Here is a 26483-nt window from a genome sequence, read left to right on the forward strand (position 1 = left end):
ACCTATGAACCAGGAGATCACGGTTCGATTTTCAGTCTGGGCATAAGCTTTGTGGCCCCAATTCCCAGTGTGGCCTGCCCAAGGCGGCCAATCAATGATTCTCTCATAGATGTTTCTCTCGTCCTCTCCCTTCCTGAAATTAAAAAAATTTTTTTTTAAAAAAAATTAGATTGTCAAGAAATAGAAAACTAAACATAAGCTCCAAAAGAGCAGGGCTCTTGACTAATTCATGGCTTTTTTTTTTTTTTTTTAGCAGCTGGTTCAGTGCCATGCTTGGCACATGGCAGGAATTCAAAATATTTGTGAAATGAATTTCTGACCTATGCCCCCCCTCCATGAAGTGTTGCAGAGCCAAACGATTGATTTGTCAGGCTTTAGTGAGCAATTGTCTTCACAAACCTCCCATCTACCACAGCTGTGCTGTGCCAGGCCCACAGTGTGTGTCAGCTGGGTATTGAAGAGTCTAGCAAGACCACCTGCTGAACAGAGGCCAAGGGGAGAGGAAATATTAAAACGCCAGGGCGAGAAAAGGCGTAGGCGTTCCTAGACCCCCCCAAAGTCCTAGGGCCAAGCCAGTGTATGGTGACTGTTGTCTCTACAGCTTGAGCTTCCTTCGTGTTGAGATGAGGACTCCAATGACCTCATAATGATGTGGTTGTGGGTCCTGGTCAGGAATGACAAAGCATATTAACCTCCTTGGAGGGTGGGTATTCCAGGCAGGTCTCCTTCTCCTGTGACGGGCTTGGAGGGAACCAAGCGCCTCAGCTGGAGCTGGGAATGAAGTCTTCACTTCATCTTTCACTCTTGGCACCAGAGCTCCTGCTTCATCCAGCTCAAGGAAAAACTGGGACCGACCAGTTAGATGCAGATGAAACAGGTCCAAAAACTGCTGGAGATGGTCCTGGAAGTTGCCACCAATCAGGAATGCACTGAAGGGAAGTTGCCATGCTAATGAAGTGCTGCTGTACTTGCTTCTCCGGCCTGGAGGCCGCTGTGCACAGAGCCCACAGCCTGGCCCCTCACAGCCACGGGCCCAACCCTTTCAGTTCTGGAACTGGGTACGGGCTCACTCCACTTGTGGCCTAGGCCCTTCGACGCTCCCACCCACAAATGACGACATGGCTAGTGAGGCTGTCAGTCTTGCTGTAATTGGGAGAAAACAGCTGCAGCTCATCTGGCAGACTGAGTCACCAGCAGCCAGAGTTGGGGTTGTGCAGGCAGCTGAGGTGCTCAGGGCCCCTGCCTCACAGAGTGAAGAGAGGAAGAAAGAGGTCACATTTTAACCCAGATGGGAAAGTTGGTCCCGGGGCAGTTTCGCGTCCTCTCCTCACTCAGGATGTGAGGGAGGGCATCGTCTCCCCCGCTGCCAGAGCTCCTCTGGGAGAGGCGGGGAGGGTTTATAAAAATCTCCCGGTGGAGACCGCCTCCTGCCCTAGGTGGCCGCTGCTCCTTTCCAGCCACTTCACAGCAGAAACCAAGTCCAGAACCGTGTGTTTCAGGGCCCGAGGGTGGTGAGGGGAGGACAGGGTGGCTGGCTAGAGGCAAGGGGTGGGGGACCAGGGGCAGTGGCCATTCCTAGCAGTTCCCGGAAAACAGGGCCTTTCTCCCAAGCACCCTGCGCAGGCTCAGTGGCAGCACTGGCCACCGGCCCTCCCAGGTGGGTTCCAAACCCCCACGGAGTGCCTACGAGTGGAGAAGGTTCAGGCAAGGAAGACCACAAAGATGATGAAGAAGACAATGAGGATGAGGAAGATTTTGACCATGAGCCACCGGTTGGAGGTAACTGACTGAAAGTACTTGAGGATCTCTGAATGGGCGGCCTCAACATCCAGCTGGGCTCCCATCACGTTCTCATCAATCCTGGAGACAGGCGAGGAGGAGAGGAAACAGGACACTGGTTAGAAAGCATGCTACTGAAGCATATTCAGTGACGGAAAGATGTCACAGTGCATAGGAGTAAAAAATGTTTAAGCGTGTCTTTCCCTTCCCGCTGTTCCCCCAGGCGTTACCTCTGCCTTGCTCTCTCCTAAGCTCCCAGGGCCCTTCTTCTGCCTCTACAACTTGTTTCCCGAGCCTATGCAGTCCAGCGGGCTCACTTCTACTTCCTCTGTAACTTTCCAAATAAACTTTGTCTTATAATTTGAAACAAAGTGTTTATATGCAGTATGATCCCATTTGTGTGTGTGTGTACGCGCGCACGCAGAAAAAGCTCTGGAGTCCGACTGGCCAGGCTCAGTGGTTGAGCATCAACCTCACAGTTCGATTCCTGGTCAGGACATGTGCCTGGATTGTGGGCTCGATCCCCAGTGTGGGGCGTGCAGGAGGCAGCCAATTGATGATTCTCTCTCATCATTGATGTTTCTCTCTCTCCCCCTCTCCCTTCCTCTCTGAAATCAATAAAAAGATATTAAAAAAAAAAGAAGTTCACAGGCCATTCCAGTCAGGAAATCCTGGTTCTAAGTAAAACAGAAAGAGAAACTTAATCATATGAACAGGAAGTCAGGGGGTAAGAAAAGCCCCACATTAGGAGACCATGTCTCGCCAGGGTATAGAGAAGTCTTCAGAGGAAGGGCAATCTCTTGAGAGATTGCTGACGAACATGAAACACTTCCCAGCCAGCCTGCATATGCAGTCCTGAAAGACAAACACAATCCTGGCCTTTGCAAAGGGAGGCCCTGGGAGCAGAGGCTTTTCCAAGTTGTGAGGACAGAAAAGTCAGTGGAGCAGGCAGTCCAGCTGGAGAGCGAGAGGAAAGGCTGGGCCGTGGCTGCAAGCCCAAGGTCCTGTGTCATGAGGACTGTGAGCTAATCTCTGTCCAAGTACAGGAGCCTGGATTGTACCTGATTTCCTATCTACGTCAGAGAGGCTAAAGTATCAGGTTTTCTAGCTTTTGGCTATAATTACAGTTCTCAGTGTGGATACATCTGTCATCTCATCTATATATATAAAAGGCTAACATGCTAAGTGTCCGACTGGTCACTATGACGTGCACTGACCACCAGGGGGTAGACGCTCAACGCAGGAGCTGTTGAGCTGCAGTGACTTGGCAGCAAAGGTTCTCGGGTGACACACCCAGAAACCAGACAGGAGGGAGCCCGATCCCTCATGGGGCCTTGCAATTCCACCTTCGGCTGTGGGTTATGTTGTTGCTGGGGCACTGTCGTACGAATCTGGTTTACTGCACACTTGCATTTGTGTTCCACATCCTGTACAACAGCAACTTTGCAGAGTGCCCTCTCACACTCTGGGACCCCTCAGGGGATGTTGGAGAACCGGTTTCGGCCTGATCCCCACAGGCCAGGCCGAGGGACCCCACCTGTCGAAGGGACCCTGCTCACTCCGCAGATGCTGGGAAGGGACCACAGGAGGTTGGCACCAGGGCGTGTCCGGCCCATCTTGCCCAATCCCACCCTGCCGGCCACCTTCTAAGTAATTTCCTCTCAATGTGCATGAATCCGTGCACTGGGTCAATAGTATTCAATCAAGCTCACATTGGCTTTAACAAAAATGGAAAAATAATAAATGCAATCTGGCATATAAAAGATTTAAAATGGAAGTCCATGAATGAAACTAATAAAAGGGAACATGGGTGGTAAAAAAAACTACAAATCAATAGGACACTAAGAGGAAATAGCAAGGGAGTTATAAAACGAAAATGAATGGGGCAGAAAATAATGGCTTGGGTAGGAAGGCTAAGGAAAATGGAAAAGAAAAAGTTTACATGGGGAGGAGGACAAAAGAATGTCTTACTGCTGGCTCAGTAGTTGAGCGGTGACCCATGAATCAGGAGGTCATGGGTTTGATTCCCAGTTAGGGCACATATCTGGGTTGTGGGTTCAATCCCCAGTGTGGGGCGTGCAGGAGGCAGCCAATCCATAATTCTCATCATTGGTGTTTCTGACTCTCTCTCCTCTCTCCCTTCCTCTCTGAAACCAGTAAGAAATAAAAATAAAAAAATAAAAAGAATGAAGGTGACATCTGTGCTGTACACCTGAAACTGATATAAAAAAATAATATTGAATGTAAACTATAATTTTAAAAAATTTTAACATTTTTTTTAAAGAATGAAGTCCCTGGCTGGTGTGGTTCAGTTGGTTTAGTGCCATCCTGTGCACTGAAGGGTCTCTGGTTTGTTTCCTGGTGAGGGCATATGCCCGGGTTTTGGGTTCAGTCACCGGTCAAGGTACATGCAGGAGGCAGCCGATTGATGTTTCTCTTTCACATCGATGTTTCTCTCTCCTTTCTCTCTCTCTCTCTCTTCCTTCCTCTTTCTCTAAAATCAATACAAAAACAAAAAAAGAAAGTGAAATAGAGATATTTTCAAATAGAAGAAAAGTAAAAGAACTTGTTAGCAGATCTGCACTACAAAAAAACGCTGAATTTCTGCCCTAGCCAGTCTGGCTCAGTGGATAGAGCGTTGGCCTGTAGACCAAAGGGTCCCAGGTTCAATTTTGGTCAATGGCACGTACCTTGGTTGCAGGCTCCTCCCTAGCCCAGGCCCTGGTCAGGGTGCGTGCAGGAGGAAACCAATCGATGTGTTTCTCTCACATCAATGTTTCTCTCTGTCTTTCCCTCTCTCTTCCACTCTCTCTAAAAAATCAATGGAAAAATATCCTCGGGTAAGGATGAACAAAAAACAAAAAATGCTGAAGTTCTTCAGGTTAAAGGAAAGTGATACCAGATTGAAAGTGGATATTCAGGAAGGAATGAAGAGCATTGGAAATGGTAAAAACATGAGTAAATATAAAAGACTATTTTTTCCTTTTTCATTAGATTTTAAATACATATTTTTAAAAATATAGTTTTATTGATTTCAGAGAGGAAGGGAGAGGAAGAGAGAGATAGAAGCATCAATGATGAGAGAGAATTTCTCATTGGCTGCCTCCTGTATGCTCCCTGTAGTGATCAAGCCTGCAATCTGGGCATGTGTCTTGACTAGGAATCAAACTGTGACCTCCTGGTTCATAGGTCAATGCTCAACCACTGAGCAACACCAGCCGTGCCATATGTCCAAGGCTGAACCTTTTGTCCAAGGCTGTGTCTTTTGTCCAAGGCTGTACCTATATCTCTATAACCCAGTGATTTTCAACCTTTTTCATCTCACAGCACATGTAACTACTAAAAAATGTACTATATTTTTTGCCAATCTGACAAAAAGAATAATTTTGATTCATTCACACGAGCAGGCTATTGTTGTGTTAGCTATTGTCTTTTTTTTTTATCCTCACCTGAAGACATTTTCTCCATTGCTTTTTAGCCATGTGAGAGACACATCGATTGGTTGCCTCTGCATCAGCCCCCAATGGGGCCAGGAATCAAACCTGCAACCCAGGTACATGCCCTTGACCTGCCCTTGACTGGGAATCCAATCCACCACCCTTTGGTGGGTGGGCCGATGCTCTATCCACTGAGCACACTGGCCAGAGCTCTGTTGTCATTTTTTTATTTGACAATCTAAGGGGAAGAAGGGTCGGTGTCCCTCACTAAATAGTCAGATATTGTGTATTTTAAAAATTCTTGACTGATTGAATGAATAGTAAGTGCCAAAGAGGAAGAGCTGATAAAATGCCTTACAGCCCCAGCTGGTTTGGCTTCAGCGTCTGCCTGCGGACTGAAGGGTCCCAGATTGAGGTTTCTATCTCTCCCTCTCCTTCCTCTCTGAAATCAGTAAGAATATACATATATATTTTGAAATGCCTCTTACAGCAGCAGGTGGCTCTGCCCCCTCCCTCCACCTCATCCTGTCCCTCTGTCCCTGCTCATTACTTTCTAGCCACGCTGGTCTATGATTCTTAAATACAGCAAGAACGTCCCATCTTAGAGCCTCAGCTGTCCACACTGCCTAGAACACTTTCTCTCTTCTTTGCATGGGTGGATCCCTCTTGTCACTCAGGTCTCTGCTTTAATCAACATCGTGGTCTTCAGAATGGCCCTCTCTGCCACCCAATCTGATATCCCTACTAGTCAGCCACTTTCTTAACACCTCACCCTGCTTTACCTCTGTATACTGCTTTCACTGTCTGAAAAGGACTTGTCAATTCTTTTGAGCAGGTGTGATGCCTTCCACACACACTTACAAAAGTTAAGCTCCACGAAAGAGAGGCTTTGCTTTTCTCCTCATTGCTGCGCCCCGCACCTGGCACAGAGCCTGGCAGGGAACAGGTGCTCCACAACACTGTGCAGTCCACGGAGGCAGGTGAGCGGTGTCCGGGGACGGGCAGGACCCTCCTCTCCCAACGGCTGTCCCTGGGGACCTTTAGGATGCCAAGCACCCGCAGGGAGAGAAAGCTCTTCTGTCTGGGGTGAGAGAGAGAGTCTCACCTCTGAATGGTTTCTTCCTGCTCCTTAACCATGTGTGCCAACTGCTGGAAGATGGAGCCCAGCTCAACAATCGTGGACTCGATGTTCTGCATGGTGTCTGCGCGGCTCTGGATGTAGGAATCCTGCAGGGCAGAGAGCGAACATGAGCACCGGGAGTTTCTCAGGGTAGAGCCTGCCTCCTGAGGACCCTCCCAGCTTGCCGTTTCACATGGCACATTCCAAACACTCGCTTATGGCCCACAGAGAACACTGGGGCAACTCCTCCCTAGCTCAGAACCTACGTACCTGCTCGTCAATGAGCTGCAGCTGCTGGCTGGTCCGAGAGTCCATCATGTCGATGGCCACATCCCCGGAGGCACGGGACTCTGACCCCAAAACCACAGCACCTCCTCCTGCAGGAAGAAGACATGGTGTGTTTTTTTGTGTGTGTTTTTTTGACACGGTATTTTTTTTATTGGTTAAAAGCAGTTTCAAAGCCCTCATGCTCTCGATTTGAATCCCACTTACTAGCCTTATAACCCTGGACAAGTCATTTAATAAAGTGAATAAAGTGAGTGCACAAAAAACATTAGTAACTGTTATTCTTCTGAACATGATGACTTCATCCCGAACGGTGAGAACGTGGGAAACCAAGTGGGGATCAGGAACTCCATCAATAAAGTTGACCTTTGAGAGAGAGAGCTTGGCAACCTCCCTGCCCCCGTATTCTCTTACCCAACCCCTGCCCTTAGAAGATGCCATCACAACCAGAGTAACTAAGCTGTACCCCCCAGGACTCCCCGTACGGCCTGTGACTTACCCAGGTGGTTGGGGGCCAGGGGCAGGGCTGACACAGGCGCTCGGGAGAACTGCTCCCGCCGGCTCCTCTGCTGCTTCAGGTTCTGGGGTTGGGGAAGCAGGAATGTTAGGCCCCCCTCCTGTGGGCCCAGGACCCTGTCCCCCTTCCCTTGCCTTCCACCTGTCTCTCTCCCATTTCCCTCTTGGACCCTTAGCCCCCGACTCCTAGCCCTCCTCCACAGACTCTACTCACCTCTGTCCTTACTTCTAAAACGGATTTGAAGTCGTTAGACATGGAAGCCAGCTTGGACTGAAGAAAAAGAGGAAGAGTCAGCAAAGGAAGACAAGACCTTCTTGCCTTCCGTCTCCCCGTGTCCCGCGCCCAGGTCCCACCTGCAGGGAGACCACTATGGTGTTGGAATGGGTTTGCAGGTGCCGGCCACTCTGGCTGCCCTTGGCCCTCACAAAATCCTGAAGCTGGGCGATCTGCTTGTTGAGGCTGTTGATATCCTGGTGAAAGAGCCAACAGAAAAACAGTGTCAGCCAAGGAGTCCTCGGCCAGCGTCTCCCGCGTGGACACGCCTGGCAGGGAAGACAGAGGGGGAGTTACTAGCAGTTACAAGGCCGCCCCAAAGGGCCGCTGGGATCTCCCAAGCTCTGCAGTTTTGTCAGGTTCGGTCCCTGCAGAGGAGAAACAAAGAGATGAAATATGGCCTCATCGATGTGCAAATAAATGACTTGTTTACCCCTCCACCCTACTGCCCTGCTTCACACCATGATGCCAAGTTCATGGTCACAGAAACACTTAAAAGGCCAAAATCTTAACCTAGAGCATGTTAACCAACAACGCACTATGTGGTACTCAGGAGAAAAGAGGAGTCAAAGGTAACATGATTTTCCAAAAGCATCAATGAAACAATTCCTATGTACAGAATTCCTTTTAGGCTGGCGCCATTGTGAGGCTCAGCCCATCTGGTTTTCCAGATGACCTAATGAAGTCATAGTTCTTAAGAAAAAAAAAAAGTTTCGCTGCGCCCTGTCCGGATAGCCCAGTTGGTTTAGAGCATCATCCCAATATGCCAAGGTTATGGGTTAGATCCCTGGCAGGCACATACAAGCAACAGCCAATAAATGCATCAGTGACTGGAACAACAAGGTGATGTTTCTCTCTCTCTCCCTTCCTCTCTCTAAAATCAATTTTTAAAAAAATTAGCCTTAGCCAGTTTGGCTCAGTGGACAGAGTGTTGGCCCACGGACTGAAGGGTCCTGGGTTCAATTCCGGTCAAGGGTACATACCTGGTTTGTAGGCTTGATCCCCAGCCCTGGTTGGGGTGCGTGCGGGAGGCAACCAATTGATAATGTCTCTCTCACATCGATGTTTCTGTCTCTCTCCCTCCCTTCCACTCTCTCTAAGACTCAATGGAAAAATGTCTTCAGATGGAGATTAAATAAATAAATGAATAAATAAATAAAAAATATCGCAAGAATGAAAGCTGTGACTTGTTCAAGGTCACACACAAGAGGAGCAGCACAGCCAGGCTTCGTATACCAGACCAGAGCCTCAGCCACTCCCCAACCAGCCTGCCAAGGGCCACATTAGACAAAGGAGATGGAGGCCGCCAGAGAACGGCCGAGAAGAAGTGGGGCCCAGGGCAGCCAGCCAGGGAGGAACCAGAGGAAGAAGGAAAGGGAAGGGGAAAGAGGCCTAGAATAGTAAGTTCAAGAAATAGCCGAGTCCTAACTGGTTGCTCAGTAGTTAGAGCGTCAGCCCGCGGACTAAAGGGTTCTGTTCTGACCAATGGGAAAAGAACATCCTCAGGATGAACAAACAACAAGAGAAATAGCTGGATGGAAAAACTAGATGAGACAACGTCTACCACTCCAAAGTCTCCCCCATTAGTATCTCCCCAAATAGTATCCTCGCCCCAACCCTTCTCCAGGCTCTGGACGATTCCACAGACTGTGGGTCTGTCCCTTTGGGAAGCTGATGCAGCCTCCACATAGTCATGGGTCCAAATCTACATTCCAGGTTTTCCCCATAAGATCTCCTCTCCCAGCGTTCTGGCTTAGAAAGCGGCACCATGTCCCGCCACGGCGCCCAAGCTAGAAGCTTCTAAATCACATACCTGCACCCCCCCAACCCACCTACCCAGATACCACAACACAGCCATGTTCCATTGAGCGCTTACTGTGTCCTCAGCACCGTGTAAACACAATAGCAACCTCGGGTTTGTTTACTGTGTGTCATGCAACTTGCTAGGCAACTTCCCTCGTACTTAAAGTTAACACAGGAAACGTCTCGTTCCCCCCTCAAAGCTATTCCCCCATCTTCCTTCTTTTCCATTTGGTAAATGGCACCACCATTCACCAGTTGTTCAGACCAAAAACTTAGAGCCACCCTCAATTCCTCTTTCCCCTTAACCCACACGGAACCTAGAAAGAAGCCGAAGAACCAGCTGAATCTGCCCACTCACCCCCTCTACGGAGCCCATCCTCGCCCGACCCTCTGTTCTCTCTAAAAAGCTCAGGACCTCCTACGCGGCCTTCCTCCTGGGACTGTCCCGCTACAATCCCTTTCTACCCAGCGACCAGCGTGGTCTTTTCAACCCAAAGTGGGACACACATCCCTCTGCTTACAACTTCCCACTACATTTAAAATCCAACCCAATCCCTGCCTGGCTTGCACAGATGCTACATGGTCTGCGCCCCCCCTCCCCCATTTCTGATCTCATCCCCTCCCAGTCTCCTTCACACTTGCTATGCTGCAATCACATTAGCCTCTCTCATGTTTACCAAAGTCATCCACACTTTAGAACCTCTTCCTCTGCTTTTCTCACTTTCTAGAAAGTGCTCCCACCATATCTTGGATGAATGGCTTTTCACTTGTTTACCCCCATCCTACATCACCCCATCTAAAGTAGGCCCCTACCCTGAGTAACCCACTTACATTATTTCTTTTTTTAAAATATATATTTTTATTGATTTCAGAGAGGAAGGGAGAGGGAGAGAGACAGAAACATCAAAGATGAGAGAGAATCATGGATAGGCTGCCTTCCGCACACCTGCCACTGGGCATCCAGGCATGCGCCCTGACCAGGAATTAAACCGTGACTTCCTGGTTCATAGGTCGACACTCAACCACTGAGCCACGCCAGCTGGGCTTACATTATTTCTTATTAAAAAATTTACCATTGCCTGAAATTGCCTTTTCTGTTTACTGGTGTAGGGCCTAGTTTACCCACTCAGAAAGGAACTTCCCAAAGACAGAAACCACACATCTGTCTTGTTCGCTGCCCAATCCCCAGAACCAGGCAGCCAAATGCACTCAATAATGCGAGTGACTGGAAAATAAACCAGGGGATCCTGACAGCCACGCTATGAGGTAGGTACTGCTAGCAGCTCCTTTTTATCTCTAAGGGAACTGAAGCTCAGAGCCGTTAGGTGCTTAGGTCTCTGTTCTCTCCCGAGAACCAAGGGGTGGGCCTGGGATTTGAACTCCAGTCTGCCTGAATCCGGTTGTGGTTCTTGAGTAGCTATGCAGTAACACTGCGACCGTTAGTGGAACCCCCTTTCCTACCCAGCACAGCGGCTCTCGAATGTGTCTGCCCTTTGGCCTCTGCCAGAAGCAGCTTTGTCCTGGGTCCTTCCGAGCCTCCCTGCCCACGCAGGCTCCAGTGTTTTCTCCCCTCCTTCCACGGTCCGCCAACCTCACAGTTCATTCTCATTACAGTGTGCTGGGGAGCACGGAATCACACCGTAGAGACCTGTGCTAGGCCGGTGTCTCTCAGACAGAACGGGGTCCAGGTTCTAATCGTCTTAGCGGCGCACGGCGTTCAGAGCGGGTCCGTACTCCTTGAAAAGGTCCACAACCAGTCTACCCTTAAAGCCTCATCCACCTCCTGCCAATGACTCACTCATTCGGTCAACAAGTACCGAGCACCTACCGAATGCCAGACACTGCCACAGGCATTTGGGGTTCACCTGTGAGCCAGCGGAAAGGAAAAAGACCTCCGCTCTTGGGGCACTTGCTTTTTTTTTTTTTTTTTTTTTCATTTTTGAGGGAAATGAGGGAGTTGGGAGAGAACAAAGACAAACAATACACGTAATGAGCTAATTATACAAAACCCTGAAATGATTCAAGTGCTATAAAAAAGAAAACAGCCCCGGCCGGGCAGCTCAGTTGGTTAGAGCAGTGGTCGGCAAGCCACATGCGGCTCGTGAGCCGAGGTTTGCCGCTCTGTTGACTAATGAGTTTGCCAACCACTGGGTTAGAGCATCGCCCTGTTAGACCAAGGTTGCAGGTTTGATTCCCGGTTGGGGCACATACAAGAATCAACCAACGATGCATAAATAAATGGAACAAATCAATGTTTCTCTCCCCTTTCCTCACTAAAATCAATCAATTAAAAAAGTAATCTATAACAATAAAAGCAGCCCTGACTGGTTTGGCTCAGTGGATAGAGCGTCAGCCTGCGGACTCAAGGGTCCCAGGTTCGATTCCGGTCAAGGGCATGTACCTTGGTTGCGGGCACATCCCCAGTAGGGGGTGTGCAGGAGGCAGCTGATCGATGTTTCTAACTCTCTATCCCTCTCCCTTCCTCTCTGTAAAAAATCAATAAAATATATTAAAAAAAAAAACAATAAAAGCATAATATGCTAATTAGACCGGACATCCTTCGGGATGAAGGTGGGGCTGCGAGGGAAGCCCGGGTCCGGGTGCCAGAGGGAAGCCAGTGCCGGCAGCCCCGGAAGGAAGGCCTACCGTTGCATCGGGCCTCTAGTGACCAAATAAATAAACACAAACAAAGAACAGAGCAAGGTAAGGGAGATCAGAGCTTTGGGTGCTGGATTTATTAAACAGCACAATCAGGGTAGGCCTCCTGAGCAGGTGACATCTGAGCAAAGACCTGAACTTTCCCTTTTAAGAGCCATACCTCTGCACTCAGTTTTCTCTGTCTGGAATTTTCTTCACTGGCTCTACACAAGCTTTAAAACTAGCTCAGATTTGACCTCCTCTAAAAAATCTTTCCCAGTGTTCCAGACTATTTCATTCCTTTTTTAAAATCTTTATTGTTGAAAGTATAACACATGCCCCCCTCTCATTCACCTTTTTGTAAAATGTTTCCTATACACTCATCTCCTATTCATGTTATGGGGCTGGGTCCCCTTCTAGACAATAAACCCTTGAAGGCAGAATCTTGTCTCATGTTTGGGAGTGCAGTGTTTTGTACACAGTAGGTAATAAAACGATATCTAGAGACTCCATGGATGAGCAAGAAGTTTGGGGCTAACTCCAGAAACTTGCTCTGGGCTCCATGGCAATGGAAAATGACGGAAGTGATCTGACTGGAAACCTGGGCTCTCCTGACCGCTCGTCGCTCACCTGTTTGATGATGTACGTTAGCTCCTCAATCTCCACTGCTTTATCATCAAACAGGGACTTGCGCTTTGCCACTGCGGAGATAAAGAAGCCACGACGGGGGACGTCAAAGAGAAGGCTCAGGGAGTTCGGTTCCCCCACCCTCTTTGGCCCACTGCCCCATCCCCGAAACACCCCGACACTCACAGATTGTCAGCTTCTCCAGCTTGGCAAATGTGTTGCTGAGGTCTTTCCCAATGCGCCTGCAAGCAAGCATGAGGGAGAACACCGTGGGAAAGAGCAGGAGAGAGCCTGTTCCCCATCAGCTCAGCACAACCCGTTCCAGCCCTCACAGCCAAGGCCACCACAGGCAAGCCTGCTTCCCCTCACACGGCATCAGCCGCACCACTCCTCTCACTCACTTGGCCATGAGGGAGAATTCACTGCGCTGCCGGACGGCACGGAGAGCTGGTTTGTTTGTCTGAATTCCATTCTGAAAAGCAATGTCGAGAGGTGGAACTTGAATCCCCCTTCCCCATCACCAGCTTTTACTGTTCTCAGCTGCCCACTAAACTCTCTCTAGGACTGACGGTATTCGACCAGAGGGTCTAACTGGTGGTAGTAGTAGTAGTAGTAGTGGTAGTGGTAGATGAGAGCCCAGATTTGAAGACAAAGAGACCCAGGTTCAAATCTTGATTCCATCACTGAGTAGCTGGGGTGTTTGGGGCAAGTTACTTAATCCATTCTGAATCTGTATTTCCTCTCCTATAAAACGAAGACCATCCACACACCTCCTTACTGTTGTTGCTAAGATGAAAGGACACAGGGTTGTAAAAGTGTTTCAGCGAAATAGCTGGTACACTGTAAAGACTAAATAGCTCGGATTAGCGTTCTAGTCTTCCAACCTGGGAATCAAAGAGGATGACTGGAAAACTCTTGGAGAGCATATAGGAGAGCAGGTGTTAACAAGTGCTGAGCAGTGAGAGTATCTGAAATGACAGTCACTCAGGTCCCACCTACATTCACAGAGTCTGGATCAAGACAAGGGAATGCAACTGTTTAAAAAGCACTCCAAACTGATTTTGATAGAAGTTACTCATCTAGAAAACTTCCTTCAGTTTATAGATATAAAAACAGAGCAAACTTGTGGCAGAACTATCCCAGAACTGGAACTCAAAGTGGTTGTCTCTGGGCTAAAGGCTCTCTCTAGAACCTGTTCCTTACCCAAACCCAATACATCGCAGCCACCTCTCATCCCGAGATATTCCTTCAGGACCAGCAACCCTACCCTCCAGGTTCCTCACAGGACACAGCCTGTATGTTTGCCTGTAGGCAGCGAGCCCACCGCTTCATGGATCCCACCGCCCACTCCTCGCCTGGTCAGTTCTCCATCAGGCTCCCGCAAGAGTGCCCTCAACCAGCAGTGCAGGGACACAGCCTCCCCCAGCTCCCAGCAAGGCTCACCCCTGCCTCTCTTTCCCACTCCTGGTCCTTACCTGACGGCTCTGCAGGAATTTGCAGGCAGACAGGAACTCCTGGGTCCGGTCCCGGCAGGACATGGTGTCGGGAGGGGGAGGGACCAGGGCCACTGGGGGGGGCGGAGGGGCGATGTCGCTGCTGCTACTGCCAGCAGTTGCAGGGGACAGGACCTGTGTCTTTGAGAGACCCAGGTAGACACCCTGATCCGTGTTCTTAGTCCCGTAGCGTTTCCGCGGGATCATTGAGACGCATAACCTCGGACTGTTGTGGAGGGGAGAGTGTCATTCCCAGGCCTCTTCCCCAGAAATCCCCCCCAGCCAGCAAATTCTTGTGCCCCAAAGCCAGCCGCAGATCCTGGGGCCGGCCGGCCACAGGCAGGGCCCCACTTCCTCTCCGGCCTAAGCCGCTCCCCTCCTCACTCTTCTTCCAACTTGGCTCGGGCAGCCGGAGCGCGGGCCGGGGGCCCTGAAGCAGAGACAGGGCCAAAGGCAGGACCCGCGGCTCCCAAGCTCCAGCTCGGCCTGTGCAACTGCCCCAGGCCCTCACCGGGCCCTCTGGGATCCACGGGTTCCTTCCCCGCCTCAGGGAGAAAGGGTAACGGACCTTCGGAGGGGGGGACACACTCCGGTGGGCGGAGGGGGAGAAATCTCTGGGTGTTTATTTGAAACAGGAAGTCCCACCCCCACTCAAGCTCCGCCTTCTAGGGCACTGCAACTAACGATTAGCTAATGCCGACGTCCTTCTTAATAGAGGCTTTCTTGATTGGACACCGAGGTATTCGCTCACCCGGAGTCCGGCCGGCAAGACTAGTCCGCTCGCCCCTGGTTTCCTTCCCCCCCCACCCCCCCACCCGTCATCGCCCCCGGGAAGCCGCGGCCCCGAGCTGACACGGCGGCCAGACCACTCTTAGAGCAAGTCCTACCTCCTCTCCGCCGCCTGCCGCCGCCGCTGCCACAATCTCCCGGGTCGTCACCGCCTACTCCCCGGGCGCGGAAGCCTCCGAAACTCGACCAAAGACTAGAAGCCGCCACGTCACCCACACGTAGCCCCACCCCCGGGGGCTAGAGGGCGGTGCACGCCTATTCGAGCCCGGCCACCCGAGGGACACGCCCCCCACCCAAATACAAGAACGACTCCGCTCTCCCATTGGCTAGGCCGCTGTCGTGACCCCGCCCCTAGGAACTAGAGCGGGGCCCATTGGGCTGGGCCAGCCTCTGGGGAGGACCTGCCTTAAAGAGACCGCAGCCCGGGTGGTGCGGGCAGAGAGGCAGCAGAGGCACAAGCGCTCCGGCTAGTACACGTTAGAAACTTTATTCTCTGGAAGCTGGGGAGGACGGAGAGCCGGGCTGGGGTCATCCCTTCTCCGGCTCCTCCCGGATTTCCTCCGGGTTGTTCTCCTGGAACGTACACCCATGCTTGATTGACTGCCTCTTGTTTGTCCGCGAGCCCCGACGGCTGAACAAGGATAGCCGCCGCCACAGCACGGTGATCAAAAGGCTTTCGTTAGACTTGGGATTCCGGTGGTCCGACGAGTTCACATCGACCTCCTCGGTGTCTGCGAGGATGAAGCGGCCGCTGAACTCCACTCCCCCCGCCCCCCTCCTGACCCTGACCCTGACCCCTCTCCCGTTCCCTGGACACCCCAGCTGTGTTTCTGTTCCCACCTTCCTCGACTTCCTCCGATCCGGCCTCCTTGGGCTTCCCACTGGAAGTTTGCAAGTCCTTGTCTTGGCAGCAGCCCATGGCCCGCTGGGGCCCGGCTCGCCCGGCACTCGGCGCCACCACTCCAGCCCACCTGGCTCCCACCAGCTTTTGTGACGTCAGATATCCCGCCGCCCCAGCTCCGAGAGCAGCCACCCCTTTAATTTCTCCCATCACAAAAGGCGCAGGCGCAGGGTCACGACGGGTGTCAGCTGTTTATTTACAAAGTGAGATCGGGCCCTTCAGGGGCTAGTAGAGCCAGGCCGCTTCTTCTTTCTCCGTCTGGTTTGGAAGCCCCCTGATGTCTGTTCCGAATCAGGGAGCTTGCGCTTGGCCGCTGCCTCCAGAGAGGCCCAGAGTTCATCTGCCTCTGTGTCTTCGGAGGACAACTGACTGGGCTCTTGAGGCTCCTGCGGCTCATCCTAGTGAGGAGAAAAGCTTAGGAGTCGGGGCACAGGAGGAGACCACAGGGAAGGAGGCTCTCACTGGGAAGTGATCTTGCCAGGTACCACCCCTTTCCTTTCCTGCTCTGGGAAACAATTCCCACCCATGTTCCTGTGTCACTCTTGGCAGGAACCCTGTCAGGACTGGAACTATTAACACTCCTCACAAAAATGAAGTAATGTGGCAGGGAGAGAGAGGGACAGGTCCAGTCTCTGTCCCAGCTGCTTCCTTCTCCCCATGGGAAATCAATTCTCACATCTATGCTCTTGGTTCCAACCCGCCCACACCCAACTGCTCACCTCCCAGTTTTCCCGGCCGGACAGAAGGAGGCAGTTCAGTTGAGACTTCAGATAAACCTGCAGGAGATCAGGGACCTTAGGGAGTCAAACCCATGAAGTGCACAGAAGTATGAGTGGGGCACAGGAGACAGCAGGCTCTCACCTTATGCTCCAGGCCCCGGGGGTTCCGGATCCTGTGCACCCTCAGGATTCTGTCCAGGCCACAGGAGGCGAGGAGAGGCTTGGACGGGTGGCACTGCAGCCCTCGGACACTGCCTGCCAGCCCCTTCAGACAGCCCAGCAGGCGCCCTGGAGAAAGGGGGAGGCATTAGGCGAGCCAAACCACCAGAACTGAGTATTTATTGTTGGAATCATTTTTCACTTCGGGATTTAATCCTCATCGCTGAGATAGGAGTTAGCATTAAATCCATTTTACAGGTCAACTAAGCACAGGGAGTTAAAGTACTTTGTCCAAGCTCATACAGCTTTTTTAAAATATATTTTATTGATTTTTACAGAGAGAAAGGGAGAGGGATAGAGAGTTAGAAACATCAATGAGGAGAAACATCTATCAGCTGCCTCCCGCACACCCCCCACCTGGGATGTGCCCGAAACCAAGGTACATGCCCTTGACCGGAATCGAACCTGGGACCTTTCAGTCTGTAGGCCGACGCTCTATCCACTGAGCCAAACCAGTTGGGCTCATACAGCTTTTGAAACCAGGATTTGAACCAAACTGATACCTAAATGAGGGTTCAACCGCCCCAGGTACTGCCTCAGAGGGAATCCTGCCCCCCACTCCTACAAGGCTCCCCAGTCCACTACCTTGCCGAAGGTCAATTTCTGCCAGCTGCCCATGAGTGTTTCCTACAATCACCGAGCTGAGGAGTAGACCAGAGGTAGGTGGGGTCAGCAGGAGCCTCCTGAGTCCTTCCTGACCCCACTCTTTGCCCTCTAAACACTCACTTGCCCCCGGGAGTGAGCGTCATAGCTGTCAGTGGGTACTCTCCATAGGTGGCCTCTAGGACTGGCCGGCGTTGGGGGGAGGCTGGATCATAGACACGGACCTGGAAGAAGACTTAACTATCACAAGGGTACCCTCACCCCACACCCCCACATCTTCACCCCCTCCTTCATATACTGCTTTCCTGTTTATGACCCACTCTTAGAGAAACTCTCTCATGTGGAATGTAGCCCTCTTCTCCGAGTGTTGGGGGTGGGGGAGAACTGCTTAGCAGCATAAACGGACAGGGCGAGGGGAGTGATCCCCCAGGCGGGAAGTGGCAGCAGCCCTGGCCTTCATGTGTGACCAGCCCCTCCCCCCACACTCCCCTCCGGGCACGGAAAAGCAAGGCAGTGCGATTGTCAGCGGATGCTGAATCTCAAGCCCAGAGGGTCAGCCTGAACGAGGGAGGACAGAGGAAGCCCTCAGTGTGTGTGCGGCAGGAGCCTGTCACCAAGATCAGACTTCCGTGTGCAGAGCAAAGGAAACAGCAATCCAGGGACCCAGTCCCGCCTGGGCCAGGCTGTAAAGACCCCCAGCTGGGCCCTTGCCATGGAGCTGAGGGGCTGAGGCCAGAGGAGAGGCAAGCCTGGGTCCTGAGCACATCAGAGGCTGCACCAGGACCAGAAACCCAGTTCTCTTGACATGCAGCCCGTGTCCTCTCGTGACACCGGCGCCCTGTAAATCTGCTGTGAAGGAAATACCCCCTCCTCCCCTCCTCTCCTCTCTTCTAGATGGAGGAACATGGAGAGTCATCGTTCCGCAAACTCATCCTAGAGCACAGTAAGAGAAGGCTACGGGCTGAAATGGCCAAGGCGTGCTCCCTCTGAGAGCTCAGGGATGGGAGGGTGGTGAGAAGGATGGCTGTGACAGAGGGCGGGGCAGAGCCTCTGCGGGGGCTGTGTCTTTAGGAGGCTGCTTAAGCCCAGTAGGAGGTAAGGGTCGGGGTACCTCACCTGGTGGTACCCTGTACAGGTGACGAGCTTCTGTGACTCAGGGAGGAACTGTATGTCCTGGTCCCAGATGGGAACTCGCAGGTCAAGCCAGTCATTCCGTACCTGGTGGAGTGGGTCAATGGGGGACAGGTTGTGGGGAGCTAGTGTGCCCCTTCCTATAGCCCTCCGTCATCATCCCCTAAAGCCCATCTGGTCTCTGACTCATGGTCAGTGGCCCCAGCCTCCCTGGACCTCAGACCCAGTCCCTCCCTACCCCTCACTCACATTCTTGGCTCTGAACACAGGCTCCTCAGACCCCTGCAGGTCCCACACCTTCAAAGCATTCTCCTTCCCACCTGTGGCAACTACATGGGGGTGCACTGGGTCTTGGCGCATCCTACACACCCCAGGGCCCACCCTCAGTTCCAGGAGCTGAAAAGAATGAGAGATGAGAGGGGAAATGAGAGTCCATTCCTGAATCCCTAATCATCCTCCCCCAAAGCCCTCATTCAATTCCTACCCTGGCTCCCACCTTCCCCAACCAAGAGGATCAGGGCAGGGGAGCCTCACTGGGTCAGAGGATGTCTCCTTGTCATTGTCATGCCAGACTCGGAGAATCCCAGAATCCACACATGTGATGAGGTTGCTGCAGGGAGAGGAAGGATAGAGTTAGGTTTTAAAAAAAAGAAGTGTGAAAATATTCTCTAAGCCCCAGTCGACCCCCCCCACACACACACACATTAACTAGACTCTAACCAGCCCTCTTTCTAAGAAAGCGTCCAGGTAACGTGGGTCTGGACAATTTTTGGCTTCAGTGTACTAGTATGTTATTTAACTTCCTTGACAGAGTGAGGTTTATAAGTGAAGAAACGGAGGCTCTGAGCAATGAAAAGGTTTGCCCACTCAGCAAATGTCAGAACCAGAAGTCCAGTCTGCGATTCCCCAAAGCAAAGTGCCTTTGTCACCCACAGCTACATCTGGGGGCACCTGGCCCTGCAGGTCTCTCTGGATCTTTCTTCGCTCACCAGGGGTCAGGACCCGTCACTCTGAAAGGACTGAAATGGGACTGGTCGGGATTTAGGGTTCTGCCAAAGTCAAACACCAGCTTCTTCTCATGAGTTCCCTGTCTGGGTTCCACGTGCTAATTGTCAATTCCCCCGCCCCCACGCCGTGTACTCCTCCCAAGAAGCCCAAGCAAGTCTCTCCCTAGAAGCTGTCCAGACCCAGCCTATGCTCTTTCTCACATTTGCCCACCCTCTCCACCTTGGTTCAGGGTCTGTATCGCCTGCCTCGGCTGTGGCAACAGTCTCCCCACTGCTCTCTCCCCAGTTCATCCTCCACACTCCTTCAGGCTCACTGCTGCTCCAAAACCAGTTATCTCCCCACCACCTACAAAACAAAAATGCCAGTCTCTCGGCCTGGCACTGACAGCCCTTTACAATTAATCCCAACCTACCCTGCCCATCTTGCATTAAAATGCTTCCTCAGCGTCCACTCCCCAAATGCAATTCAATTTATCTTCCCTGAAAGGTACCCTGTGGCCCGACACCAATCCTTGGCCTCTGCCCAGGAAGTAGCCGCTTTCCAAAATGCCCTTACCCCTTTCTCCACCTGTCAAAATTTACCAACCCTTCAAGGCCTACTTTAAACTTCTCACCCCCCCAGAGCCTCCTAGACCTCACCTGTCAGAATTATCACCATCAAACCCACGCCGCCTGCCCACAACCTCCTCTCTCCATTTAGGAAGAAAGTTAGGCCAGTAACTGACCACCTTTCCTTTGGGGGCTTCGTCACATTGTGAATGGCTGTCAGTCCCCATTTAAAGGCATCCTCTACTAGTAAACTATGAAATGACTTGCTCAGGGTCACGCAAAGGTTATGGAATCGGGAGGAAATCCCTCGGGGATGCAAACTGTGTAAGAGTCGGTACTGTGTGCGTGTGGTTTACCTGCAGCCCTTGCACTCTGCTCAATGCCTGGAACTCGGTAGGTGGTCAATAAACGCTTGTTATAGGAACGAACGACAGAAGGCAGGACACACGTCCCTGTCACCGAGTCCAGGCCCGAGTCACCTAAGGGTTGATCGCCATTATCCGGCCGTCCTGCGGGAGCCTCGACGCTCTCCCTAAGCGTTCAGCGAGGGGCTCGGTCTTACCCGTCGACCTGGGCGAGGCCTCGGAACGTGCCCTCCCCGCCGGGGCAGTGCCTCTGGCCCTGGAATCTGCCCTCCTCGGTGCTGAAGCGCCTCACTGTCCGGTCGGCACAGCCCATCAGGATCTGCGGGCAGAGGAGGGCAGGATGGCGAGGAGAGCGGGGCTACCGGCCCCCCTGCTCCGGCCCGGCCCGGCCGCGGCCGCTCACCTGGGTCTCCCCGCCCGCGCCCCAGCACAGGGCGCTCACCGCCTCCTCGCGCCGAGGCTGGCCCGCCGCCGTGAAGTTCGCCGCCTGTTTGCGCTGAAGGTTCACCCCTGCGGGACGCGGGCGTCAGTCACCCCGGGTCGCGAGCGGGCGACCCCGCCCCCCACTGCCCGACGCCGGCTCCTGCCACCCACCTTTCAGGATCCCGGTCTCGGTTCCGACCCACACATGGTTCCAGCGAGCCCCGGCAGCAGCCATAACGGAGCCGGCCGACAGCCGCACTTCCGGCGCAGCGTCGCGTCACCAGCGCGCGCCGCGTGGCATCCGGCCCCGCGCGGCCTCCGGGCGTTTAAAGGGCCCGCAGCGCGTTAGCCGCCCGCCTGCTCCCTCCGGCGTCGCCACACGGAGTCAAAACGTAGAGATACTCGTGGGGATCTGAAGAGCAACCTGACCAGGTTTCACGTGCGGCGGATCTCGTCCTACGTGGACCGCCATGCCGGGCGAGCCAACCCCAGGCCTTCTCCCCGGCCCCAGGCCGCCTCCCTGCCCCCCCGGCCGCCTCCCTGCCCCCACGCATCGCGGCTGGTTTGTTTCTGCTGCAGACACGACTCAAATCACTGTTGTGACGCCTGATTTCAAACTCGAGTGTAAAAGACACGAAACAAAGACAAACGGGGGCAAGGAAGCCGACGACCTTAACACAGATCTGTTTTGGAAAGGTGGAGATAGGACGCCATTTTTATTTCCTCACATTGCGGTTTGGGGATGGTAAAAACTAGCTCAGAGTAAAAGTCTGCAAAGTTAATAGAAACAGGACTCCGCCCAAGGATAAGCTGCAGTCATAACGGCCCCTTCTTTGAGGGACTGTTTTCTTACTGAGAAAGAGTCTGGATCTCCGGAATCATAGACTCTCAGGAACTTTGCTGTTTGAAGTTCCATCAGGAAGGATAGAGCATCCCCCTCTTGCCTGGCAGGTTGTCTTCCACGGAAAAGCAGCCGTATCAGCTCAGCTGCAGAGCTGCCAATAAGAATGCTGAGCGGAACATCCCACATTTGCTTCTTTATTACCGAGGAAACGGTACGCTGGGTACACTTCACAGCCCGGACCTGATGTTGACGTCTTTGCACACAGTTCTACTCTGTATTGAGCCTATCAGGACAAACTCCATCTTTCCCTAGAATCCTATACCTTTATTTTATTTTATTTTTTGCGAGGCATCCATCCATTCCTCATTTGTGCGGTCTTCCTCATTGTAAAGTCGGGGGAGACGTCTGGGTTTTTAAGGCTGATAGGATTAGATCTAGAAATCTGCCTTTGTTTTTATTATTTAAAATCCTTACCCGAAGACATTTCTCCCATTGTTTTGATAAGAGAGTGGAAGGGAGGGAGAGAGAGAGAGAGAGAGAGAGAAAAAAAAAAAACACGTCATGTGAGAGAGACACAGCCATGGGTTGCCTCCCGCGCGACTCCTCCGCCCCCGCCCTGGGGCCGGGGATCTAACCCGCAACCCAAGTGCACGCTCCTGACCGGAAATAGAACTCGCGACCCTGGAGTGCGCAGGCCGATGCTCCAACCCCTGAGCAAAACTGGATCCGCCTTTTAACAGATCCTTCCCCGGGGACTCGCTTCCCCTCCCCACGTGGGAATCTGTGCTTGTTTCTCGACACATTTCCATCTTTTCCTATAAAAATAAAAAACCCTCACCCGAGGATGTATCTTTTTTTACTGATTTTAGAGGAAGGGGGAGTTAGAGAAACATGGCTTGCTTGTGCCTTGAGGAGAATTGGAACTGAACTTTAGAACTGAGTTGGCCTTCTGTGTGGGGGCGATACTCCAACCAACTGAGTCACACTGGCCAGGGTGAAATATACCTTTTGAAATAGAGTGAAAGAAAAGTAACAAAAGGAAGACTAGTCTGGAAACGAAGTAATTACGCCTGAGCATCTCTTACTTCCTATTAGTTAGGAGGTTTAGATTAAGTCTTTTTTTTTAACCATCACTGTTCCCCCGAGGGGGTGCACCGTTCCTGGAGGTACTGCAATACCAGGTCGATGCGCGGAGTGGACGGAGCAAGCTCCTATTCCATCTCCCAGTCTCAAAAATCCATTTAATATATTGTCCTCGGATAGAGGACGTATCAGATATTAAACTGATAAGAACAGATACTACACTTGATCTTAGCCAAAAGGCCGAGAAGCGATACCGTGGTCCCCGCCGCCGCGCCAGGCTTACCGTTCCCGTAGCTTTTGCACTTGTGGTTACTTTCCTGGCATAGCGATTAGATTGTTCCTCAACACGTCCTATTTCTTAAACCCAGGCTTTTTTGGTTCCCTTTCTTAAAAATAATAGCAGACTTTTGGAAACAGACTTACATAGAATTCTTTATTGCCTTTCCCACGCGCTCCCTGCTGGGTGTGTTTTGCATAAACCCGCCTCTCCCCTTGGTAACAGTCTTGGGATTGGTCCACATACAAGCCGTCAGTTCAGTGCCCGCTTGGTCTCTTCTTCTCCCGGGCTGGGGCTTAGTCTCGCGTCCAGAGGGCTCGCTGGCGACCCGTGGGTTGGAGATGCGGCGGGTGGCGCGGCCCCCTTTGCGGGACTCGTGTGAAGAGGCCGCGGTTCCCGAGCCCGGGTCTTGGAGTCCACATTGCGGAGTGGGGATCCCTGCTCCATAGCTCCTCCACGTGGCGCAGGTCCCTGTCTCCTCCCCCGTTCGATGGGGAAATCACACCGCGCTTAGGCGCCGGTGCTGAGAAGTGGGGACACAGCGAAGGGCGGCCTTTAGAACGGAGTTCTCCCCGCATCCCGGCTCTTTCCTGTGCTCCTCCCTGACTTGGCACACCCACCCCGTGGAGCAACACGGCCTTTCCGAGGTCCCTGATTCCAACACCCCGGATCCTGCGCTGGGAGAGGGGGCGGGGCCAGTGTAGGTCAAATTTAAATGAGCAATTCTTTTATAGGCTCAAAGCAAGAAGGGACCAGAGGCCCGATGCAGGACATTCGTGCACTGGGAGGGGGGGGGGGTCCCTCAGCCCGGCCTGCACCCTCTCACAGTCTAGGACCCCTTGCTCCTCACCGCCCACCTGCAGCGGAGGAGGGAGAGTCTCCCGCCACCACCGCTGGGCTTGCCAGTCTGTCTGGCCTCTGGCTGATTGGTGCGCCCCCGGAGCTCCTGGGTTGAGCATCTGCCCCCTGGTGGTCTGCGCATGTCATGATGTGTGGTTCCACCCTTGGGTTGCTTTGCATGTTAGGGTTTTAGTATACAGGATTCTAGCCTGAGGTCCTGTTTCCTTGGAAAGCAGAGGCCTTGGCTCTGTGTCAAAGGTACAGGCATGGCCGAGATCCTTCAGGCAAGAGTAGGTCATTCCATTCTCTAATGTAATTTCAACTGGCAAGCTTTCTGAAAAGCCATGATTTTAGAGAACAAGGTCAAGGTTCTCAGCACTGTGTCCCCGATGTTAATAAAGAGAAGCGTAAAACCAGGGCCTCCAGCAAGGGGCTGCATTAAGGGGGTGTGATATGCAGAATGATGCCCCCACAAAGGTGCCCATATTCCAATTCTTAGAACCTCTGAATGTGTGATCTTACATGAAAAGAGTTCCTTTGTAGATGTGGTGAAGGCTTTTGAGAATGCAATTATGGCAGAGACTGCCGTTAACGCTATTTTTAAAAAAATCCTCATCTGAGGATGTGTTTTCATGGACTTTTTTGAGAAAGAGGGAGAGAAAGAGAAACATCAATATGAGAGAGACACAAAAATTGGTTGCCTCCTTCCCACACGCACCCTGATGGGGCAATCTAACCTGCAACCCAGGTATGTGCCCTTGACTGGGAATCAAACCTGAGATCCTTTGGTGTCGGAGACCTGCTCAGACAGAGAACAGGGTAATCCTGAAAGTAGGAGACGGTGACGAGGAAAAAGAAAGAAAGAGAAGCAAAAGCGGGGATCAGGAGGACCAATCAACAGTGATGCTGTTGAAGGCAAGTTTATTCACAGAGAGCAGTACATTTATATCCCAAATTTTGGCTCCCCTCCCGAACTCCCGGGCGTCGTGCTATAAATCTGGGCAGCGAGCCACACGCACCTCCTTGTGGAGACAAAGCAATCCTTGAGTCATGGACTCTCAATCCAATCTTCCTTGAGCAAAGTTCACTCCAAAAACACTTAATTTCTACATCTGTTATTATTACAGTTTGCTTATAACATTCATGTGACCCCTTTCCAAGGACAGGCAATCACGCAGCTGCCTTGGAATAAGAACACCAGTTAGAGACAGACCCTTTTCAAGGCCCGTCTATCCAGTGCCCTTATAGGAAGTCCCCATGAATTTTTCCCACACTTTGGTGTGCGGGCCGACGCTGTAACCACTGAGCAACACCGGCTGGGGTTTGTTAGCATTTATCACATACCTCAGGGTGTCTAAAACAGCACTATACACGTTTTAGGCTGGATTATTCGTTGTTTGCGGAGTGGAAGAGATGCAGCTGTCTGTCTGCATTGTAGGGTGGTTAGCAGCATCCTTGGCCTCTACCTATTTAGATGCCAGTTGACCACACACTCCAAGTGGGGACAATCAAAAATGTCTCCAGACATTGGTAATGTCCCCGGGGGCAAACCACCCCTGGGTGAGAACCACTGTGCTAGTTCAAACAATCTCACTTGCTGGCTGTCTTACTTTGCCTCTTAGAGCGTAACCCAAAGGCAGGAGCGAGGCCTCGGCTCTGGGTTTAGTGCATTGCTAGGTTTGGATGGAGAACTTGGTGCTGTTACCACCTAACTGAAGTGGGGAGACTGAGGGAGCAGACATGGACAGAACCAGGGAATCAAGGGTCTGAATATCTGATTGGATACCTGGTGGGGAGGTCAAGGGGCGGGTGGGTGCCCAGGGAGGAGGTCCAGGCTAGAGATGCTGTAGACGGTGTACAGAAGGAATGGGAGGAGTCAGACCTCAATCGCTCCGGCGCTTTTCACTGTTGCTCCATATAACCCATCCCATGCGCTTTCATTTCTTAGCCCAAGTAGCCATTAACTTGGGCTTTAATTTGAATTCCTCATTTGCCAAATGGTGAAAATCGTTTGGGGAAAGGGTCATTATCTACCAAACACTTCTAGAGGATCCTGCCTGCCCCACGCCAGCCTATCTCCCTTTGGCTCCATCACCTCCTCCTGCACCCCCAGAACTGGGTGAGTGACAGTAGCCGCCAGACCCCTAGAGCCAATAGCCTGGTCTAATGGCTACATCCCTGGGACCTGGACAACTGACCCTCCTCCCCTGCAGTTGTGACAATGGGTAACTCAATCACGTTTTCCCTGCCTCCCCCGTTGAGGTAACGCACGCACTAGTGACCAGCCTGTAGCTGCTTGCAGTCGTTCTGACCTTTGTTGCTTGACACACCCTTCTCCAGGTGTTCGTGTGGGTTCTCCTGGTTCCCCGTTCCCCTCCGCGGGTCCTCCCACTGCTGCAGGGCCTCTCTGGGCTCCCCCTCTGCTGCTCCCCATGTTTAAATGCTGGTGCATCTCCCACTACCCCCACCCCCCAGGATCCTGGTGTGGGTCTCATTTGACCCATTTTCAGAACCAACCCTCTCATTCTATTAGTTGATAACTCAAGTCTGTATGGCTACTTCATGAACAAAAAAAATGCATTAACCTGCCTTTTTATACAAAATGCATAGTTGGCCCTTCATTATCTGCAGGTTCCACACGTGGACTAAATTAATCACAGATGGATTTAACAGCAGAGCCTTTTCTTTACACTTACGCCATGAACTCCCAGGGAGTGGGGACCATCACCCGAGGCTCCTGTCCACTGGTTCTCAAGTGTACT

At 52.1% G+C, this 26483-nt stretch overlaps 3 protein-coding genes across 8 annotated transcripts; all 3 read right to left on the minus strand.

The window, feature by feature from the left end:
• Positions 1-331: 331 nt before the first annotated feature.
• Positions 332-14998, minus strand: STX5 (syntaxin 5). 2 transcript variants are annotated; one of them, XM_079788236.1, is made up of 11 exons: positions 14859-14998; positions 13954-14197; positions 12880-12950; positions 12665-12720; positions 12482-12552; positions 7492-7608; positions 7352-7408; positions 7121-7202; positions 6607-6713; positions 6322-6443; positions 332-1860 (listed from the first exon to the last, which is right to left on the minus strand). In XM_079788236.1, exons 2-11 carry the CDS (start codon positions 14176-14178, stop codon positions 1701-1703), a joined length of 1068 nt encoding a protein of 355 aa, XP_079644362.1. In that variant the 5' UTR covers positions 14179-14197; positions 14859-14998; the 3' UTR covers positions 332-1700. The 2 variants fall into 2 exon arrangements, with proteins under 2 accessions (XP_079644362.1, XP_079644363.1); XM_079788237.1 differs by lacking the exon at positions 14859-14998 and adding an exon at positions 14540-14614.
• Positions 14999-15288: 290 nt separating this feature from the next.
• On the minus strand, positions 15289-15679 carry TEX54 (testis expressed 54; the record flags this gene model as incomplete). The annotated part of the gene is made up of 2 exons (XM_079789404.1): positions 15289-15491; positions 15601-15679. The coding sequence occupies 2 exons, from the start codon at positions 15677-15679 to the stop codon at positions 15289-15291; spliced, it is 282 nt and encodes a 93-aa protein (XP_079645530.1).
• A 165-nt stretch (positions 15680-15844) lies between these two features.
• On the minus strand, positions 15845-20927 carry WDR74 (WD repeat domain 74). Of its 5 annotated transcripts, none has more exons than XM_079789492.1 (11): positions 20849-20927; positions 20697-20764; positions 20452-20573; positions 18868-18943; positions 18583-18729; positions 18319-18420; positions 17326-17426; positions 17185-17240; positions 16523-16668; positions 16381-16437; positions 15845-16059 (listed from the first exon to the last, which is right to left on the minus strand). In XM_079789492.1, the coding sequence occupies exons 1-11, from the start codon at positions 20910-20912 to the stop codon at positions 15880-15882; spliced, it is 1119 nt and encodes a 372-aa protein (XP_079645618.1). In that variant the 5' UTR covers positions 20913-20927; the 3' UTR covers positions 15845-15879. The 5 variants fall into 5 exon arrangements, with proteins under 5 accessions (XP_079645618.1, XP_079645617.1, XP_079645620.1 ...); XM_079789491.1 differs by having other exon boundaries at positions 20658-20764; XM_079789494.1 differs by lacking the exons at positions 20452-20573; positions 20697-20764; positions 20849-20927 and adding exons at positions 19561-19686; positions 20246-20445.
• Between the last annotated feature and the right edge of the window lie 5556 nt (positions 20928-26483).

The sequence above is a fragment of the Cnephaeus nilssonii genome, assembly GCF_951640355.1.
Source record: "Cnephaeus nilssonii genome assembly, chromosome: 13".
Lineage (NCBI taxonomy): Eukaryota > Metazoa > Chordata > Mammalia > Chiroptera > Vespertilionidae > Cnephaeus > Cnephaeus nilssonii.

Excerpts from the sequence above, each read along its gene's own strand:
- STX5 (XM_079788236.1), bottom strand. The coding sequence starts at position 14,178 with ATGATCCCGCGGAAACGCTACGGGACTAAGAACACGGATCAGGGTGTC. Across the intron at positions 7,609-12,481 it reads TAACGTACATCATCAAACAG|GATATCAACAGCCTCAACAA; the intron begins GTGAGCGACGAG and ends CTCTTTCACCAG. Across the intron at positions 7,203-7,351 it reads TTTTAGAAGTAAGGACAGAG|AACCTGAAGCAGCAGAGGAG; the intron begins GTGAGTAGAGTC and ends CCCCAACCCCAG.
- WDR74 (XM_079789491.1), bottom strand. The coding sequence starts at position 20,912 with ATGGCTGCTGCCGGGGCTCGCTGGAACCATGTGTGGGTCGGAACCGAG. Across the intron at positions 17,241-17,325 it reads ACGCTCACTCCCGGGGGCAA|CTCGGTGATTGTAGGAAACA; the intron begins GTGAGTGTTTAG and ends TCTACTCCTCAG. Across the intron at positions 16,438-16,522 it reads CCCGGGGCCTGGAGCATAAG|GTTTATCTGAAGTCTCAACT; the intron begins GTGAGAGCCTGC and ends GATCTCCTGCAG.